This window comes from Pagrus pagrus, assembly GCF_965226575.1.
Source record: "Pagrus pagrus genome assembly, chromosome: 21".
NCBI classification, from domain to species: domain Eukaryota; kingdom Metazoa; phylum Chordata; class Actinopteri; order Spariformes; family Sparidae; genus Pagrus; species Pagrus pagrus.
Genome location: NC_140208.1, coordinates 10,315,439 through 10,335,139, shown reverse-complemented (window position 1 = coordinate 10,335,139; position 19,701 = coordinate 10,315,439). Strand labels below are relative to the sequence as shown.

The following is a 19,701-nucleotide window of genomic DNA, read 5'->3' as shown; positions in this document are numbered from 1 at the left end:
GTTTATCTGCTGTCACTGGACGGTTACCCAATTTAGTGCTTAACCTAGCGTGTAGTCTTACTCGTGCGGAGGGCAGAACAACAAACAGTGCAGACCCGGCGCTCTGCTCTTCACACCGCTGTGGGACTCTAATTTAATAAGCCTCAAACAGAGATGAATCATGCCATAAAGCAGTGATAATTGGATGTAATTAAGGACAAAATGTTTAAGTGCATTGCCCATACCGGATGACAGAGAGTCTCGAGTAACGCTGCATTTATGGAATGGAAACACTAACAGCTTCATGCAGCTAGTTTACTGCTCCGACATAAATATCTTGTGAAAGCAAATTGGCTGAAGAGGGTAAAAATTAAAGCTTTGCCGTCGGCTGCACACGACATCAAACAGCCCTCACGCTGCTGCAAATGTCTCTTTTTACTCTCCTATTATGTCGCAGGTCAATTTCACCCTTCTCGCCTTTTAAATGGAAGAAAAAAACATAATTAACCTCTTTTTTTTCAAGGCATGAAATGTAATGACTTTTCTTCATTCAGGGTCATGAATGTGCATGTAAAATGTAACAAGTCAGTGCTGATGTTGTACACAAAATCAGTCAATAAAGGTCTCCGGGGCATTTTGACCCCGAAGACAGTTATTGATTGATTATTTAAAGTGCTGCTTCTGCTCATCGATCTACAGTATGTGTATGTGGCGGGAACAATCCTACCTGATGAAACGTCACGTAATACTTTGGAAATAAGATCCAGACGCAGGTGGCGTTTGATGAAGTGTAGTTTCTGTGTGGTTGATACTGTAAGCACAGATATGTTAAAATAGTATGTTTCTACAATACGTATCATATTATGTTCAGATTACATGTATATAAGATTTCTTATCAGGAGGACATGGGGATAGAGGTGTGAAAGCTAGGTGAGACGGCTGCGTTCGCTTCCCATCTTTGTGGCAACAAAACCGGATATTTTTAAGGAGATTTTGCAGCGTTCGGGTCAACAAAACCAGGTATTTTGAGCCAATAGATGTTTTTTTTTGTGTGTGTGTTTCTTGTGCCTGAACCGTAAAGAAATCTGAAGTTTCAACATATTGGCCGAAACGTACGATGCCAACATTTATTCTGGCGATTGCGTTGCTTCGCTACTTCTGATAGACAAGATGGAAAAATTAGTTGTAGCTATGATTTTAGAAATACTGAGGTCATGAGTACCAAGTTTACCAAAGTGCAACTCAACACAGACATTTTAGAGAAGATGTAGGGTTTGGCAGAAAGGCAAGAACACAGTGCAGGTTTAGAAACAATAGATGAGCTTTATTACAAAGCTGCAATCTAAATCTAAATGTAGGCGACACTAAAGGCAGGTAAAAGAGAAACCAAGAACAAACCAGAATGTGATGTGTGAGGACACACAAGATGCAGACGAATTGGAAAACAGACGAACTGACAAAGAGTACGAGAGAAACACAGAGGGAATATTTTATATATGAAACACAGGTGAGCAGAAAAAGTTTGAGAAAAAGACAAAGACAGGAAGTGGAAAGTCACAGCAAGACACACGAGGATGAATTCTACAAAATAAAACAGGAAACAATTAAACGGTTCTTTAAAATGTCCTTAACTCTGTTTACAGCTTAATTAAACTGCGTTATAAAACGTCTATTGACTGTTCATATGCTGCTTATGAATGCTAAATTACAAGGTTTAAAATAAAAAAGGCACCAGGAGACCTACCACAAACAAATACAGCAGTAAGTAACTAAAGAAAGTTAAAAATCTGAGAGTTAAGCATCATATTCTCAGTTAAAGTGGCACCAGTGTGTTGTAAATTAATCTTCAACATAATACAAAGGTTAAATTAGTCACTTTGTCTAATATTCAGAATAAAAGTGGATTCTGCCTAAGGCTGAGCAGATTACTCTGATCTCCTATTAATATTAATATAAGGGTCAATATCTTGTGAGCAGGCAGCGTGAGTCACATCAAACACAGCGCCAGAGTCAATGAAAATACATCTGATTCACTCTGGAAACAAACTGTTTTAAGACAAAGAACAGTATCTCCCTCCACTGGCAGATGCTGAATCCTTCATTTATTACGAGGAAGAGGGTCGCTCATGATGTCTTGCGTAGTTTCATATCCAAAGCACGAAGCTGTTTGAGGAATCCTCTGTTCGGGAAGATCCACCTGCGCTCTTTGACCTTAATGACGGCCTCTAGTAGGGTGTAGTGGTGGCGGATCATTAGGTAGGCCAGGACGAGGGAGGCAGACCTGCTCACTCCAACCGCACAGTGGACGAAAACCCGAGCTGGTCGAGAAGAAGAGGATTACAATCAGTGTAAGAGCATGAGCTGATACTGACATTTTACTCTGGACAAGATGAGTGGCATGCAGAGAGGCCTGCACAGTCTGAGTGACAATGAAGCAACACGATGGGTATTTACCGCCAGCTGTGTCAAGTGCACTCTGAATATGCTCAGCAGAGGGGAAGAAATAGCGAGAGAGGTCAAAGGACGGTGAGTCATCAGCAGGCACTCCATAATAATCCACAGTGGAGCCATAGAAGTCATGACTCCCCTGACAGTGCATCCTCCCATGAGCTGCATTCACAACATGAGTGATTCCCAGCTTCCACAGGCTGTAGCGATCATTGGCCACCGACCTGTGCAGCAAGGAAGCGAGAATTTAAACAAGAAAGAATCAAAGTGTGATATTTATTTCACGAGCTGTGAGAGACTTACATGTCGCCAATGAAAAGGTTAGGCCAAACTTCATCTGCATGGTTACCAAACCTTTTCCCTCCATACAACACCTTCACCAAGTCTTTCACAGAGGGAGTGGTGGGGACATTAAAGTCCTGTAGATTGTTCATAGTTGACTATGAGAGTATTATACTATACTCTGGAACTACCTGTGTGTATATTTACTTCTCTCATTTATCTCCAAACTCTGTTGAGGCTTTACTACAACCATGTTGGTACTGACAAGGACAGGTGTCCCTGGTCTAAAATTAAATCAGTGACCCATATTCTCAATGCTGGTCAGCCTCTCACCTCTGAATATTTTTTGAAGTGCATTTCATGTGCAACTGCTATTTGTGGCCTTCAACCAAAGAATGACTTGATTTTTATCCTAAAAAAATCACAATACTGTAGATTTTACCACACTGCAGTACCCTCTTTCCACCAGTAGATGCCACTGTTGTCCAGCTAGAGCACACCTCGTGCCAGCTGAATCTAACGTGCGCAGCTATTCTGTCCATTACCACCTTCTGTTGTCAACAGTGATGCTAACCAGCGCGAAGCCAGGAGGGCGAAATGATTTCCAACGCGCACGTTTTATTGCTGCAAACGCTAACACGTTTTCTCCAGGTTCTTGTAAGATGCCGTTTAGCTAGTTAGCTGAATAAACAAGCTGCCGTATCGTCTTCTCTTACACCTCGGTCCGGGTGAGTGAGCGTAAAGGCGCACGCATTGATTAAGCTAGCAAGTAGCTTTGCTAGCAAGCTAACGTTAGCTGGAGCTGAATTAGCCTGCTGGGTAGGGGTTGTTGTGATAGAGGACAGGATGCTTTCGCTTGGTTTCGTGTCTACATCTGTCATGCTTGTAGTTGTATGCATAATGAATCACCAGGTTGTCTTTCTGTCTCACAAGATAATGAAATAAGTGGGTACGATTAGCTCCTGGCCCCACCTTTTTGATAGCTAGTGGTGTGGGTTAGTGCAGGTGGATGGTTTTTACTGGGCAAAGTTTCTGACCGTCCTTGATGAGTTGTTTGTTTGGTATTTGTTGGGGCACAAGATAAACCAGGTATAAATGCTAACACTGTATAGATGTCTTGTCTGTATTGATAACACACTTTAGGGACACTGAAGATGAGCTTAAAGGATAAGACGGGGGGTAATGACCAATGAGTCACTGTCCATAACTATCTCTACAGTCTTGAAGTCTCTGTCTGGCCTGGGGAATGTCTGCTCTTTCACCTAAATCTCAAGGGTGTGTTTTCCATTGTGCAAACTTATCATAGCAAACTCTTTCCAGTGACTTGCCTCAAATATTTGCTCAAGTTGTGGATGTCCCAACTTGCCTGTGGAGCTCAGGGATAGTTTTAAATTTGTACATCAAGTTATTTTCTGTCTATGTGGCAGTCTTGCATGGCTTGTTTGGAGTTATTATTGCTGATTCAGTGGAAAAGATAGTGCCTACTTCTCTTTACCATCCTTTATTTGTTGGTGAGGACGTCAGTAAGGAACTGGTTTTGATAGAAAAGGAGGGTTCAGCTGTTTGAGTCGCACTTAACAAGTTTTGTTGTCCTTTTCTTCAGCCGTCAGAGTGAGGAGGAGATGACACAACTGAGTGTCCGCCGCTGGACGCCCAAACACGTTGCCAAGTGGCTGAAGGAAGAGGGCTTCTGCGACTATGTGGACCTGCTGTGCAACAAGCACCGACTGGACGGCACCAGTCTGCTCGCCCTCAGCGAGTACGACCTACGCTCACCTCCCTTGGAGCTCAAGGTTCTGGGGGACATCAAGCGTCTGATGGTGTCCATCCGCAAACTCCAGAAACAGAACATAGACGTGTTGGAGGAGTTGGGTCTTCCCTATGATGGTCACTCTCCTACGGGCTCTGGGGGGAGTTTGGACTGGCTGTGTAATGGAGACTCTGGCAGGGACTGTGATAGCACTGACACAGCACCGGTGGGAGAGGAGTATCATCAGTACACTAATGGGAAGTACAAGCAGCAGACGAGGCGCCTGGATCCTGAATACTGGAAGACAGTGCTTAGCTCTATCTATGTGGTGTTCGTGTTTGGGTTCACATCCTTCGTCATGGTCATAGTGCACGAGAGGGTGCCTGACATGCGCACATACCCTCCACTGCCAGATATTTTCCTCGACAGGTGGGTGTATGACAACTGTTAAGCTTTCTTTTTCAGACCTGGGGCGATGTGGGTAGCCTCCAACAAACAAAACATTCAGCTGTGAAATTCCAAAGAGGGAAATAAAAATATATATTTTTACCAACTGTCAGAATATCACACCAGATGGTGGACACCATAATTGCCCTACTTCCGTGAAGCATGTTTCTATTATTGTCCTCACGTATTCCTGATGGGATAGCCGTGGTTCAAAGAGGTCTTTGAGTGTTTTTTTTTAAAGTGACCTACTTTGTCGTGTGACCCGTTGTTTATGACCAGCAGTCCGTTTTTCATTGAATGTCTTAGTTTTTTGGGGGGAAAGTTGATTTCAGGGATATTCAAGGTAATGATGTTAGTGTTTATGTCTGTATTTTGCTATTTAAAATCAGTCATGACATTATAAACTTTGAACATAGATATTAGAACTTATTTATAAGTATAATAAAATATCGTATCCCTAACTGTTGTCTTTTAACCCAAAAGATGTTACAAGTAAATTTTAAATTAATAATTTAACTAATGACTTAATTGTTCAATAATCTCTGTTTTTCTCAATCAATACATTAGTTTGTAAAATGTGAAAAAGCAGAAAACTGCTTGTTTTGTCAACCATCAGTCCAAAGTGCAAAGATAATTAACGTTTAATAATATAAAGGGCTGTAACTAATGATTATTTTCATTTGTCGATTCATCTGCCAATTATTTTCTTGATTAATTAATTAGTTGTTTTGCCCATAAAATGTCAGAAAAGGGTGCAAAATGTTAAAAGTTTCCCAAAGCCACAAACCAAGATGGTGTCCTCAAATGTCTTGTTTTCTTGCACAACCAAAAGATATTCAGTTCACAGTCTTAGGGGAGTAAAGGAAAAATTACTCAAACCGATTAATGATTATCAAAATAGTTGGTGTTGAATTTAAAAGCAGAAAATCCTCACATTTCACACACAAACTGAACCAGAGAGTGTTTTGAGATTTTTATTGATAAATGAAATGAAATAGATCGCCAACATAGTTGGAACAACTAATCAGGATTTCAACACTAATCCCTCTCTTTCTCTCCCTTTCCCACAGTGTGCCTAGAATACCATGGGCCTTTGCCATGGCGGAAGCATGTGGTGTGATCCTCTGTAATATCTGGTTGCTGGTTCTGCTGCTCCACAAACACAGGTAGAGTCCTGACAGTCTTTCACATCAGTGCAGTTTGTGCAGAGCTCAAGGATACTAGAAGACATGGGTTGACTGTTTTTTGCTACTTGTAGGTCCATCCTTTTGCGCCGTTTGTGCAGCCTCATGGGGACGGTCTTCATGCTGCGCTGCATCACCATGTTTGTCACCTCCCTGTCTGTGCCGGGACAGCACCTGCAATGTTCAGGAAAGGTAACGCAGAATGCTTTTTTAAAAAAATATATATATAAATCCTCAAATGCAACATATCTACCTCTTTTTGAAAGATCACAGTGCTGACAGTTTAATTTCTTCTCTCTGTCTAGATGTACGGTGACATGTGGGCCAAACTGCAGCGAGCTGTGGCCATCTGGAGCGGTTTTGGGATGACCCTTACAGGAGTGCACACATGTGGTGACTACATGTTCAGCGGCCACACGGTGGTCCTCACCATGCTCAACTTCTTTGTCACAGAGTGTGAGTAGTGTCAAAGACCTTTGTTAGATATTTTGTTTAATTGTGTACTTGGATTGTCCCGAATATTTCCAACAATGTTTAAACCCAGAAATTGACTGTTGCTATAACGAGCAAACATCAGATGTTGTGTCAGAGAGTGAGGAAGGAAGTCAGTGAACGTGACTAAACAAAATGTAAGTTAAACTAAAATGTTACCAGTATGTTTACACCACAGTATGTCTGTAAACATTTCTGCCTGAGTGTGGTAGATATATTTTAATCAGCAGTCAAGCACAAAGTCAATAGTCAGAATTGGCAGGTGGCATCATAATTGTATGCTGATAGTGAGGTTAATAGGGAACCAATGTAAACACTGATGGTTTCATTACTCTATATCCATTACACTGTAGAATCAACATTGACTTCATTATGGTACGTTGAGGCAGAAAACTTGTCTATCGCCAGTTTAGTTTGCTTTAAATGACACAGTGGTTGCCGGATTTGTCCACATTCATTCATGAAAATCAAGAGAAATTATGAGCGGTTATTAAAAACTGTGACATCAGAGGGTTAAAGTCATAAATCATGAGGAAGACACTGATAGAGGAAGAAACAGTGCATCTATGTTTCAACATTGCCCCTTTGTTGCCATCCAGTGTCCTTCACTGGTATTACAAATGAAATAACAATGAGCCTTCCTCACTGTGATCTCCTTATTTGTCTCATCTATGATATGATATATCTGTAGTCAAATTCCAACAAGGAAAAACAGGAATGTGTCCTCAACTGTTTTTTCTTCTTCTTTCACAAACAGACACTCCTCGAAGTTGGAACTTCATCCACACGCTGTCCTGGGTCCTGAACCTCTTTGGCATCTTCTTCATCCTGGCAGCACACGAACACTACTCCATTGACGTGTTCATAGCGTTCTACATCACCACCAGACTCTTCCTGTACTACCACACTCTGGCCAACACCCGGGCCTACCAGCAGAGCCGACGAGCTCGCATCTGGTTCCCCATGTTCTCCTTCTTCGAGTGTAACGTCAACGGGCCAGTCCCCAACGAGTACTGCTGGCCCTTCTCTAGACCCACTATGATGAGGAGGCTGATTGGATAGTGAGCAGCGTCAGCGTCGCTGTCAGACACTTCTTAGCTTGTGTTGTTTCTCTGTCTGCTTTGTCAAGTTGCCAACTGAGGCGGTGTGTGGTATCTTCATCAACAAAGACAACTGATGTCATCCTCCTTACACCTGATGGGATACACAGAGCCATACTTCCTGTAACCATCGGTGGTTTAAACAATATCCCCAGAACCCTACATTCGTTTGAAAAAGTGAACACAGTGGAGATGTCTCTTTTATTAGCTGCTTATTTTTCCTCTTAAAAGATGTCATTTTATGAAGCATTTTTCAGTACCTCACAACTTAAAAACAGTCTTCTGTTACAGTATTTGGTTAGAAGCCACATCAATAACACTCGGGCAGCAGCAGTCTGAACTAATCCTTCACAGCAGTTGCTGTACAATTTCAGTACCTAATCATGTCAATGTTTGAATGCACATTCTTGAGTGAAATTTTTGTCTTACCTCCCGCTTTGTAATTTATCAGAACATAACACTAACAACCACGGTTAAAGCAATAGGTAAAGATCTACATTTCATACATTCTTGTTGGATGGATCTTCTTTTTCATTCCTTGAGACGACACTAACATTTTGACAGTGTTACTTCATGTTGACAGAGTAATTCATGGCTGCTTGAAGAAGTACAGCTCATCTTTGTTGATGCCTTTTCCCCACCAGACCTAGAAAAGATGCATTCAGCCAAAAAAAAAACATGGAATCAAAGATATTTTTTTTCCAGTTGTCTTAAATATAATTCCATTTGCCAATTACCTTGAGTGTTACGATAGGTTTCTCTATGTAGAAATGTTCAAAATCTTTCATGTTTACTGTTGGGATAGTTGTATAGTGCTTTCTTTTTTTTTTTTAAATCATGACCAGACTTGTGTAGGATTTGAGCTCTCCCTAACAATAATCCTTCAACATTAACTTGTAGTAATAGTTCTTAAAAAGGACCCTTGAATTTGTATGTATTTGTTTATATTAATTTATTTGCTTTTGTAAATGTCAATAGGTATTTTTATATTTCATATACAGTGTTACAGCAACATGCACATGAAAAAAATATGTTTACAGTTGCTCTTAACTATGTATTTCTTTGAAACACAATGTGCTTTTTAATGTGTAATGTTGATTTCAGATTGGCCTCTACATTCCATTGAGTGAAACTTGCCAGCTGTAATTGATTCGGTCATTACGGCATGTTAGAAATACGATAAGTCTAAATGGAATTGACAGTAGACGACACATCCTGTCATTAAGGAACGATGCTGTCGTGTTCACATGTCCCTGCAAAGCCACATTACTTTCATGTTTCATGTCTCGTTGAATCATCTCCATCATTAAAGAGCTGAAATCAAAGACCGGATATGTTGTTTTTTCTCCCCGCTCACTGCACAACCAAATAATAAATGTGTTGAAGATTGTTGAAAGCTCAGGTTGTGGTGTATTTAAATCAATGGATATAAGTGTGTCGTACAAGTGATAATTGATGTTAGCAATTAAAATTGTTCATACATTTAATTTATACTTATTCATATCAGTGTTATATATATATTATTTATATTTTGTTCTTAACAAACACAGATGGCCTGGTTTTCTTTGTAATAGTTTAATAATTTAAGTCACAAAAGAAAAAACTGGGCTGACACCAGGCTCAATATGGCCAAGTTTGACAGTATAACTGATCAATCAAAAATATGAAAAAAGTATTATATACTTTGAAGTGTTATAATAATAAATATATACTAGTAATATGGTTTTTTAATTGGTATACATGAATGATATATCCAACTTAAATCTTCTATATTTTAATATTTCCCTGGCATTGTCATATTTTGTTTATTCATGGTGAGAAGTAGAAGCTAAGTAAAACGTTTAGCTAACATTAGCTTACCATGGTGATTTAGAGGTCTCCCATCTGCCTGTTTGCTATTAGCACACATTTGGCATGAAAAATATTGACTTTCGCAGATGCCATGAATTGCATTTGCTGTCACCAAACCGCAAAACGAGAAATAAATAATAATTGACGGAGGATTACAAAACTGTCATCTTGTTACAATTTCACACAGGCACAAAATAAACAGCTGTATTTGGGGTCCTTCGGCGCCGAGGTCAGGAGGGTGTTTGTTGCGGTGTCTCCTCCATATCGTCCTACACCGGTTCTTGCTGCTTTTCCTGCCGCTTTTCCTCTCTCACAAGTTGACACTAACAACGCCAACAGCAGCGATACTCGGTGAGTAATTGGCCGTTTAATTACACATGTCGCTTTCGTTGTATTTTGTTTTAATATCGGCAGGATGGATCAAACGTCCCGTTTGCTAGCTAGAAAACGCCCCCTACCACCCTCATGTGTCCAAACTCCTTCATAATACCGGTGACAGTGTAAAATTTCACCATTAGCATCATTCACACCTGATTGTGAAGTAAAAAATTATAAATTAGCTATAATCTAGTGCGTATGCATCTAATTAACAGAAATCCCTAGAATTAAAGTTTCCATTTTATTCCTCTTTTTATCCGAAATGTTATTCTATAAACAGTCGCTTTAAAAATTTTATTCATACCGAAATATACTTATATTTTAAGGAAAAAGACGCATTAAATGGGGCTTTACTGTTCCTTACTGTAAGCAGACTAGCCTCCAGTATAACCTTGACATTGACGAGACGTGACAAGAGAATCTGAGAGTAATGGAGACCGTATGACTCAAGAGCTGCAGGTGTCTGACAGTATAAGTGCTTTAAGGCCAGGGACTGCACTTAATAACTAATCAGTAGAGGAAGGGAAGTGTTCTTCACACTGCAATGAGACAATTGTAGTGAGGAAATACTGTCTCCATTATTTTTTCATCATTATTTTGAATGATGTAACCATGGTTGTAGTTGAACTGTAAAAGTCCTGCCCTTTCAAAGGCTTCACCAGTTTACAGACACGTATTTTCTCACTTTTCTGTACACATGCAAAGAAGGACTGCAGAATTAGTGCCATTACCAAATAGCATTGAAAAAAACAGCATTTACTGTGGTATTACAGACCTGCAGAGATGCCCTGACCTAAAAATGTTGTTCTCTAGATGCAGCAAAACATGTTTCTTTGGTGCAGACCCCAACATTTTGATTTTAATAGTTTTTTGTTTTTTTACGTGAAAATCACGGCTCATATGTAATTTATTAGTAATTTTACAGACTGGTGAACAGACTGTGGCTGGGGTGACGGAAATAAAAATGAAAGCTGTGACTCAAAAATGATAATTCCCAATAATAGTGATCATATTGGCATTGCAATATCTCTCAAAAAATCGCAGTGTGATTGCTTTTCTTTACGATATCTTGCAGCCCTAATGTGTAGTTTTAGTCAAGAAGTGCATTTATGTTCCTCTGGAAGCATGAAAATGTCCTTTTTTTTCTGACAGGCAAAATGGCAGTTCCTCCAGCATATGCAGACCTCGGGAAATCAGCAAAGGACATCTTCAATAAGGGATATGGTAACTGGAAGCAAGATAAAAGGCAGTTTTATAAGTGTGTATTTATTGCCTCTCAGAGGACAGGCTGGCTGTTTGAAATGTGCTACCAAGCCCAGAAAGTAGTCCCTCACTGTCATTTTCCTTTCAGGTTTTGGACTGGTTAAGCTTGATGTGAAGACAAAGTCTTCAAGTGGAGTGGTGAGTTTAGCTGTTATTATGAATATACATAATATCAACATTCAGATCTACCTTTTTATTGTATTTACTCCATCTCATTTACCTGTAGTGTTCTTTAGTGGATGAACTTCTCCAACCCATTGTATTGTTTGCAGGTACGATTAATTTCCCCTTTATTCACTTCAGGAGTTCAAAACGTCTGGCTCGTCCAACGTAGACACCAGCAAGGTCACCGGAGCCCTGGAAACCAAGTACAAGTGGTCCGAGTACGGGCTGACGTTCACAGAGAAGTGGACCACGGAAAACACGCTTGGAACAGAAATTTGTGTTGAGGATCAGGTAAATTGAAACTCTGCTATATAGCTGATCATCATGCTGAAATAACAGTCCTAAACTAACTAACTAACTAATTTTCCTCAGATCACCAAAGGGCTGAAACTTACGTTTGACACCACATTTTCACCAAACACTGGGTAACCTTCAGTTTATATATTAAAATCATGACTTGCAATTGTTGCATAGAGAACAATCTTCTGTCTTCACTGTATCTTCTTTTTATATTTCACAGCAAGAAGAGCGGCAAGGTCAAGACGGCTTATAAAAGGGAGTACCTTAATGCCGGTGTCGATGTAGATTTAGATTTCGCCGGCCCTACTATCCATGGAGCAGCTGTGGCCGGCTACGAGGGCTGGCTGGCTGGTTACCAGATGACCTTTGACACAGCTAAGTCCAAGATGACCCAGAGCAACTTTGCAGTCGGTTACAAGACCGGGGATTTCCAGCTTCACACCAATGTGTACGTCTTCAGGATCATTAACTGTTTAAACCAAGCAGGATGAGTAACGTAGCTGCAGAGCAGTGGCAAGTGGCTTTTTGGACAAATTCAGTGTTTTCTGATCTCTGACATTTGGACATTTTTCTGTTGGCTCTAGTATTGTTTTAGCTGTTAATGCATGACGAGGCTGTTCAGCAGAGACTTTGTGACCGTGGCTTTTGTTCAGCTCTTCACTGTGCCCTTATCCTGTGAAATGTCCTTTAAATTTTAGATCTAAAATATTAATCTCGACTTTAATTTTGTTCTTTAGTAATCTAGCCACAAAAATGAATGACATGCTGAAATGTAAGTAAGTTAAAAAAAACAAAACACCCTTTAAAATCAAGCAGGGCCCAAGACCCCATGTAAAGCTTTGGCGACCCCTAGTGGTCAGGGTCAGGACCCTTAGGTTGTGAACCAGTGCTGTAGACGTAACATAAATGGCTTTCCAAAGAACTCATGGATCTGTTGATAATTTGTTATTTATGTCGCTCATTTGCTTTGTCCCTCTTTCAGAAATGATGGTGCAGAGTTCGGTGGATCCATTTACCAGAAGGTCAACGACGAACTGGAGACTGCTGTGAATCTTGCCTGGACAGCGGGCAGCAACGGCACTCGCTTTGGAATTGCTGCCAAATACCAGTTAGACTCCAGTGCCGCCATATCAGTAAGTGTCTTTTCTCACCATCCCCCAAGGAAGTTGTGTTTCCCCTTGTGTTTGTCAGCAAGTATCTCAAAAATGTGTTGTAACAGTTCAGTGAAATTTAGCTTCCATCACCAGCAGACATGACTGTTCCTCGTTGTTTGACTAGACTACATAAGATAGCCTTAGGAACACCGAGTTTCACTGCAGCATCACGTTGGCTCGTTTTTCGCAGTTAGCCGTAAGCTTCGAGGAGTTTTTCATTCTTACCGCCATGATATCAATTTACACACAGCACCAGCCTCGGGCAAAGAAGGTTGCGAGGTTGCGTTTCATGGTAGTAAAGTAAAAAAAAAAATACAAAAAAAATGACTGTTTGTTTTTTGCTTTATGCTTTTTCTCCAGGCTAAGGTGAATAATGCCAGCTTGGTAGGAATTGGATACACCCAGACCCTGCGGCCTGGTAAGAGCCGTCTAATAAACAACAGAAAGCACCTACAAACACAGTGGACCTCTCTTTCAGTAACTTTAAACAATTACAAGTATATTTTGTGTTTTTCAGGTATGAAGCTAACCCTCTCTGCACTGGTGGATGGGAAGAACATCAATGCTGGTGGTCACAAACTTGGTCTGGGCCTGGAGTTGGAGGCATGAGGTTCTGCTCTGCTCTGACTCATTAGAAGAATAGGAATATGAGCTGAATATGAGCGTTCCTGTGTGGTCAGACAGCAAGAGATGTTTTAAAGAGATGAAGCCAAAACAAAAGAAGAAGCCCAGTTCTCGAGCACTGTTATGATGGAAACCTTTCCACCAGCCTCCTTTCATTGTGGTCACAATAACTAGTCATGTTTCAATCACATGTATTTATCAATCAGTTACTCCCTCTGCCAATTTATCCTCCACCATGATAGAAAAAACCCTTGTTCGGGTGCACCATGTTCAGGAATTGTTCCAGAAAACAACACCTTGTTATTTGCTGCAGTGTGATAATGTAGAATGTAAATCTGAGCTGTTATTTTGCACAGTAGAATATACTTTTATTTAAACTCTTTCTCCTTTGTTTCATTTGCACATTTTATTTGTATTTTGGTAGTGACGTTCTGCTTGTTGGAAGATACTTCCAACAAAATACGCTTATAAAGATCGAAGCCGACATATCGGCTGGCCTGCACTTATCTTTCTAGAGAGGCTTAATTGTGCTGTGTGATGAGTTTGAGACCTCCGCTACCTTAAATACCTGCTTCTAAGTTGCAAGACAATGCTTAATGGATTTTCCTTTTCCTCTGTGACTTGAGTGAAAGAATATGTGAGTGAATCATCCACTTTTCTTCCCGTATTTGAGGACTGTGACACTAATTATGAAGCAGTTTGTGTGTTGGAGTGTGTCTAACCTTTGCAATAAAGTCCTGAAATCAACCCTCATCTTCTCCTGTAACTGAATGAATTAATGATGCACGACAAAAACAAATGGCATGTACATCTCCTTTTAAAATCAAATTCAGTAGCTTTTATTCAAATACTGTGAAGTCTTTCATCTGTAAAATTATCTGTAAAATTAACTTTCATGTAGTTACACAGTCGGAGGTAATAACACCAGTATTAACATGACTGGAAAAGACGTGATTTCCACATTAACCTAAACATTACATTAACATGTTCCCATAATAGGTTTCCTATCTTTAAGAAGACATTGCAGTATTCCCTTTTAGATGACTACGGCTATTAGACACTTGTCCTATAGTTTGAACGCCAGGGTGAGCCCATCTCCCACTGTGAGCATGCTGAGGTTGATCCGAGTGTCTCGGAGCAACTTCTTGTTGAGCTTGTCAATGGCCACGGTGTCCTCATCATCAGGGGATGGATTCAACACCTTTCCGCCCCACAGCACCTGAAGGAAAGAAGACATTTCAGGGATTTAGCTGCTTAAAAGTATCCTACCAATAGATGTCAAAGTTAAATATTTGTCCCGGTTGGAGCCCTTACGTTGTCGATAGCAATGACACCCCCTTTCCTCACAAGTAACAGACACTTTTCGTAGTAGTTTTCTACGTTAACTTTGTCTGCGTCAATGAAGGCAAAGTCGAATGTTTCAGCCTGGCCAGCTGCGAAGAGCTCATCTGAAGGAAAGAAGACAACAGAGAGGTAAATTATACTTCAGGTTATATGCAGCTCATCACCAAATAGTGTTGTCACAATGCTTCAGGGCATTTTACCGTGTGTTGAGCATAACACAGACTTTTAAGTACATCGACAACTCATGTTAGCATTTGCTCAGAACTATTCTTCACATCAAGAGCTCCGTCTCTGTTTATAGGCCTGCAAAAATATTCATTGACTGATTTTTAAATACTAATCCACCCACTGCTCAAGTCCTTTAGAAAAACTCAGAGAAGCAGCTGTGCCTTGCTATCTAACGGAGGTGCAAGGGTTAACCAGATGTACGAGATGTATCATTTCAGGAAAGTTGAGGCACACACAAGTCTTCTGGAAGGACCTTCGTAACTTTTGCATCAATAAGTTCAGAAAACAGATATATTACTTTACCTAGGGTCTTCAGTGCTGGCTGTATGCGCAGATCAATTTTTTGCTCAACGCCAGCCTGTGAACAAAAACAAACAATTCCATTTTCTAAAGTCAAAGTGCAGCAAACAAACTGTCTGACAACAGATGAGAAAGGATGTAATGCAGTACATCAGGATGTCTTTTGTGAGTTTATTTGCATGCATGACAATATTGTGTATTTGAGCCGGTTATGTAAACAGGATGTTTTTTTTTACAATAACCCGGTTAAGGCTATTATCTGGATGATGATATCAGCTGACTGTAGGTTCATATGTTGTACAGAAGGTGTGTATTTGACCAATTTAAAGATATTCCAGTTCTTTATAAATACAGGAATGTATATGAACATGCATGTAAACGGATATCTTTCTTAATCCAGTATGAGCATTGAGAAGGAAGGCTGCATTTATTGACTGTGACCACTCAGAAGCCGGTGTTTATGCAAATCATTTTTAAGATAATAATTTTTTACTTTCACTGTATAATCAACGTGCCAATTAAAAAACACTTCTGAGAGGCCAATGAAACGGCTTGTTTGGTCTGAATAACCCTCCTAAACCCAAAGATACTGAACCCACATCAATTTAAAATAGCAACCTGTCAGATCCTTACAACTGAGTCGCCGGAACCAGCAGAAGTTTGTCATTTCTGCCTGATAAATTATTAAAATTACAAATAAATCATTGCCATCGTTGATTCATTCTGACAGACGTGTTGGTGATTTGAGTGTGCCGCCCCGTCTTTTATCACACAAAAGACCAACAGACGCTGAAGTCTGCTCCACATGCAGGTGCACACACTCGTGCCACACATTACTGTTACCTGTTGTGTATGAAAATCCTCTGCACTGATCAGCACACGGGGAACAATACAGCAGTATTACACATCATTTAATTAACCCCATGATAGTACAGTGTCAAATAATAAGACATAGATTGCAGGTGGTACCTCTTTCCAGAAAGGTTTGCCAATGTCGGTGTATTTTTCGCTGATGTCACACGCCACTATGACTCCATCGTCAGGCAGAGTCAGTGCGATGTTCAGAGTGTTGTAGCCGGTGTACACTCCTGCAATGAGAAGGCACTAAAATCAGCATGATGGATGACAACAGAGAAGGAAAATTGGATGCTTAACATTTAGTTTTTGTACAGGCAGTGTGTTTACATCCACTTAGGTTACTGTCACTTGGTAATTTTGTCCTTATTGGCCCTTGTATACACTTGTTTCTGTGCTTGTGCTGCTGCCAAAGACCAAATTCGCCCTCTGAGGAACAATACAGGCTTATCTTATCTTATGAACACATTTAGAAGTACTGAAAAAAAACAAAAAACAAGACTAACTACACTAAACTAGCCTTTGTAAAGCATGCTGAATTGCCTCTGTATTTAAAATGTCCATAGCAATATAGCTGCTTTGTCTTACAGTGCAAATACATGCAAACTTTATCTCGTGTGAATGTAAATGTAAAGGAATTTCCATATGTTAAGTCTTACAGGTGACTTAACAGGTTCGTAGTCATACATTTGTCTACACAGAAGCTGTTGTTAAGTCTCTTACCAATCTCTATCGCTTTCTTGGTTTTTATAAGCTTCGCCAGATTGGCCATGAACTGCGCCTGCTCACAGGCCACCATCATGATTTTCCAGGAGTCTTCCATCGTCCTCTGAAAGCAAAGGGCGGAAATTACATTGTGAAATTACATCTCACGACACTGAGTGCTTAATCGTGCCAGATACCAGGACACCCTCACCAGTCTGAGGCTTTTCAGGACCGGATGCTCCCTCATGGAGTGATTGAGGACGTACTGCATCAGTGGGTCATCCTTTCCCCCGCAGTGACTTTTGGTGATGCTCATTCTGGAAGATTTCTTTTTCCCTGAGGGCGAACACGAAGCATGAAACAATTACAAGGACCTTAAGAGCATGATGATGCCACAGGAACTACCATCCAGACTATACATCCTTCAGGAAACTGAAGTCTGGTCTAGTTCATGTACAGTAGTTATTTGATTTAGATAAAACTTAAATGATCTCAGTGCGTAAATGCAATTATTGCACCAGCAGCAACAGACCCAGTTAAAGAAATGAATGCTGGAGATTGTAGGGCAATACAGCTTGACATCTTGGGGGCAGAACAATGAATCAGTCAAGACTAAAACACTCTCATGATGTCAGTTTCCTGTAGTTTCTGGATTTTGTGTGCACATGTGACCAAATGGTTTTTAATATTCACCTAGTAGTTGCACCAGTACTCTGACATGTCACTTCAGAACAAGTTTTTTTCATAATGAGGGTCAACAGAGACACGAAGGGAAAGTAAACGAACAAATCAGTATTAGGGGACTTTGTACTGGGCGGCTCTGCGCTGGTTGTTAATCTGTCCAGCTGAGTAACCTTGAGGTGGTGTCTTGAAAATTAATCACATCCTACTGATAAGAGGATAAAAGCAAACCTTTTTTAGTTCAGCTTTTAATAAATACAGTCACGTTACTACGTGCAAATATATTTTCTATACATGCAATACCCTCGTAATGCACATGATGTAATGTTATCCAGTGTATGATGTAATGTTAGCTGTGAAAAAATAAACACAGTCACAAAAGTCAAACAGAGCTGCAACTAATCTGGAATTGTGAAAAATGTTCATCAAAATTTCCCACAGACCAATGTAACATCTTCACATAACTTACAGCCCAAAATCGAAAGACTTTTCATTTAATACTGTATCATACATGAGCAAAATTAAGCATGAAATCCTTACATTTTCTTTCAATCTCCTAATGGATTAAGTGACCAAATGTGCAGCTCTACAGTGCAAAGGCAGGCACAATAATGAAAGTACACTACTCAAAAATAATTAGTGATATGCATGTGCATGGATATGCAATTAAAGTCAAATGAAATGTGTTGCATTATTTTTGGGGGCCAAAAATACTCACAAAACACAACATAAAAGATTCAGAGTAAACAATCTAGTGAAACTTTTAAATATCCCAAACTAGTTTTGAGTGGTGTACATAATTGTCACACAGACAAAACAAGAAGCAGTTTGTGTGTGTCTAGTGTCTAGAAAATGTATTGCCAAAATTTCCAACATGTACTGTAAAAAAACAAACAAACAAAAAAAACCCACAAGCATTAATACCTGTTTTGGATATTATGCAGATAATTATTCAGTATTATTTACTTTATCCCACAATTTCAAATACTTTTACAGAGTTCGTCTCCCCTGTACAGATCCTATAAGACCACAAAGGCTAGACAAAAAAGAAAAGAACAAAAAACAAGCAAACAAAAAAAGAGTCTGAGACTAATCTGTCCCACACACGCACCTTACTATTGACAGGTTAATTTGCTGAAGCAGTGACGTTATAACGCTTTGAAAGGGTTTAACACCTTCCCTCTTACCAAATAAATAACCGGCGACAAATATAACTCCCAGTGTGATGGATCCAGCCAGAGCCTCTTTGGAAATATTACGAAAAGTCATGATTTCTCTCCGATATTGCACGATTAAACCACCTGACCCCGTTTCAAGCACTTCCGCGTTGGCTGAGCGCTCTACCGTAATGGCGCGAATAGACGCGGAACTCCGCTCTGCTTAAAGCGGTGACGGCAGGCGCGGGAGACGTCTACTGCGTGTACATCGGTACACTGCGCGTTTAAGATTCCGCCCACTGCTCTCATGTGACCGCCATTGTGTTTGGCAGCAATTCAACAAGGAAAAATGTAGGAAAACATGCAGTCTAGTGACTCCTGACTGAGGCAATGACACGGAGAAGGTGATTAAAAAAAAAGTATGTGCTCGACTGACTCAAAGAACAAAGCATCCTCATGAGACATGTTGCAGAGATAAGACTTGAGACATAAAATGAGAGCAGCAAGTAAAAAAACAAGATAACTCACCAGATGAGGAGCTGGAGATAAACTGCTGCTACTGCTGCGTCTGAGAGGAGAGGACGACCGAGTGAACTCCTGCTGAAACCAACCGAGCTTAAAAAACTCAGTCAGTCATGTAGAAATGATGATGATCATATGACCTGCAGCAGCTCATATGATAGGATTACACAACAGACGCCCACTGCTACGACTCACTGCTGCCTGGCTGTCAGTACACAACCAATATTACAGTAATAAGTGCAGAAATAACCAGCAAAATCTACCTAAAGGGGCACTATGTAGTTTTGGAGAAGAAATCCAAACTCAGTATTTTAATATTTACAATATTAATGAGGGAATAATACAAACTCAGAAATGTTTGTTTTTCTCCGTTAGTGAATAAACAAGCTGTTCTCAGAGGAAAATAAGGTCCCCAGAACACTGTTTGAAGCTAGAACAGGTGGCAGGGTCCGCCACATATAAACAAAGTGAAACAGGATGAAATTGTGTTTG

At 40.2% G+C, this 19,701-nt stretch overlaps 3 protein-coding genes across 4 annotated transcripts; 1 reads left to right on the top strand and 2 right to left on the bottom strand.

The window, feature by feature from the left end:
• Positions 1–1,965: 1,965 nt before the first annotated feature.
• LOC311250191 (dual specificity protein phosphatase 13A-like) lies at positions 1,966–2,861 on the bottom strand (the record flags this gene model as incomplete). The annotated part of the gene is made up of 3 exons (XM_084341767.1): positions 1,966–2,297; positions 2,434–2,651; positions 2,731–2,861. 3 exons carry the CDS (start codon positions 2,859–2,861, stop codon positions 2,104–2,106), a joined length of 543 nt encoding a protein of 180 aa, XP_084197893.1. The 3' UTR covers positions 1,966–2,103.
• Positions 2,862–3,268: 407 nt separating this feature from the next.
• On the top strand, positions 3,269–14,164 carry LOC311250190 (sphingomyelin synthase-related protein 1-like). The gene is made up of 16 exons (XM_084341766.1): positions 3,269–3,437; positions 4,313–4,888; positions 5,977–6,072; positions 6,165–6,282; positions 6,396–6,546; positions 7,340–7,643; positions 7,712–7,726; positions 9,721–9,884; positions 11,064–11,135; positions 11,263–11,312; positions 11,478–11,630; positions 11,712–11,764; positions 11,860–12,087; positions 12,622–12,772; positions 13,154–13,211; positions 13,311–14,164. The coding sequence occupies exons 2-16, from the start codon at positions 4,332–4,334 to the stop codon at positions 13,400–13,402; spliced, it is 2,262 nt and encodes a 753-aa protein (XP_084197892.1). The 5' UTR covers positions 3,269–3,437; positions 4,313–4,331; the 3' UTR covers positions 13,403–14,164.
• A 59-nt stretch (positions 14,165–14,223) lies between these two features.
• On the bottom strand, positions 14,224–19,341 carry LOC311250726 (catechol O-methyltransferase domain-containing protein 1-like). 2 transcript variants are annotated; one of them, XM_084342715.1, is made up of 7 exons: positions 19,216–19,341; positions 17,061–17,185; positions 16,868–16,973; positions 16,259–16,377; positions 15,293–15,347; positions 14,732–14,865; positions 14,224–14,636 (listed from the first exon to the last, which is right to left on the bottom strand). In XM_084342715.1, the coding sequence occupies exons 2-7, from the start codon at positions 17,163–17,165 to the stop codon at positions 14,484–14,486; spliced, it is 672 nt and encodes a 223-aa protein (XP_084198841.1). In that variant the 5' UTR covers positions 17,166–17,185; positions 19,216–19,341; the 3' UTR covers positions 14,224–14,483. The 2 variants fall into 2 exon arrangements, with proteins under 2 accessions (XP_084198841.1, XP_084198842.1); XM_084342716.1 differs by lacking the exon at positions 19,216–19,341 and adding an exon at positions 18,718–18,858.
• Between the last annotated feature and the right edge of the window lie 360 nt (positions 19,342–19,701).

Bases quoted from the DNA above. Each gene is read 5' to 3' on its own strand.
- LOC311250726 (XM_084342716.1), bottom strand. From the start codon at position 18,799: ATGACTTTTCGTAATATTTCCAAAGAGGCTCTGGCTGGATCCATCACA. The intron at 17,186-18,717 runs GTAAGAGGGAAG...GTTCGCCCTCAG, and splicing joins TGTCGCCGGTTATTTATTTG to GGAAAAAGAAATCTTCCAGA. The intron at 14,866-15,292 runs GTAAAGTAATAT...TCTTTCCTTCAG, and splicing joins GCCAGCACTGAAGACCCTAG to ATGAGCTCTTCGCAGCTGGC.
- LOC311250190 (XM_084341766.1), top strand. From the start codon at position 4,332: ATGACACAACTGAGTGTCCGCCGCTGGACGCCCAAACACGTTGCCAAG. The intron at 11,631-11,711 runs GTAAATTGAAAC...AATTTTCCTCAG, and splicing joins AAATTTGTGTTGAGGATCAG to ATCACCAAAGGGCTGAAACT. The intron at 11,765-11,859 runs GTAACCTTCAGT...TATATTTCACAG, and splicing joins ACATTTTCACCAAACACTGG to CAAGAAGAGCGGCAAGGTCA.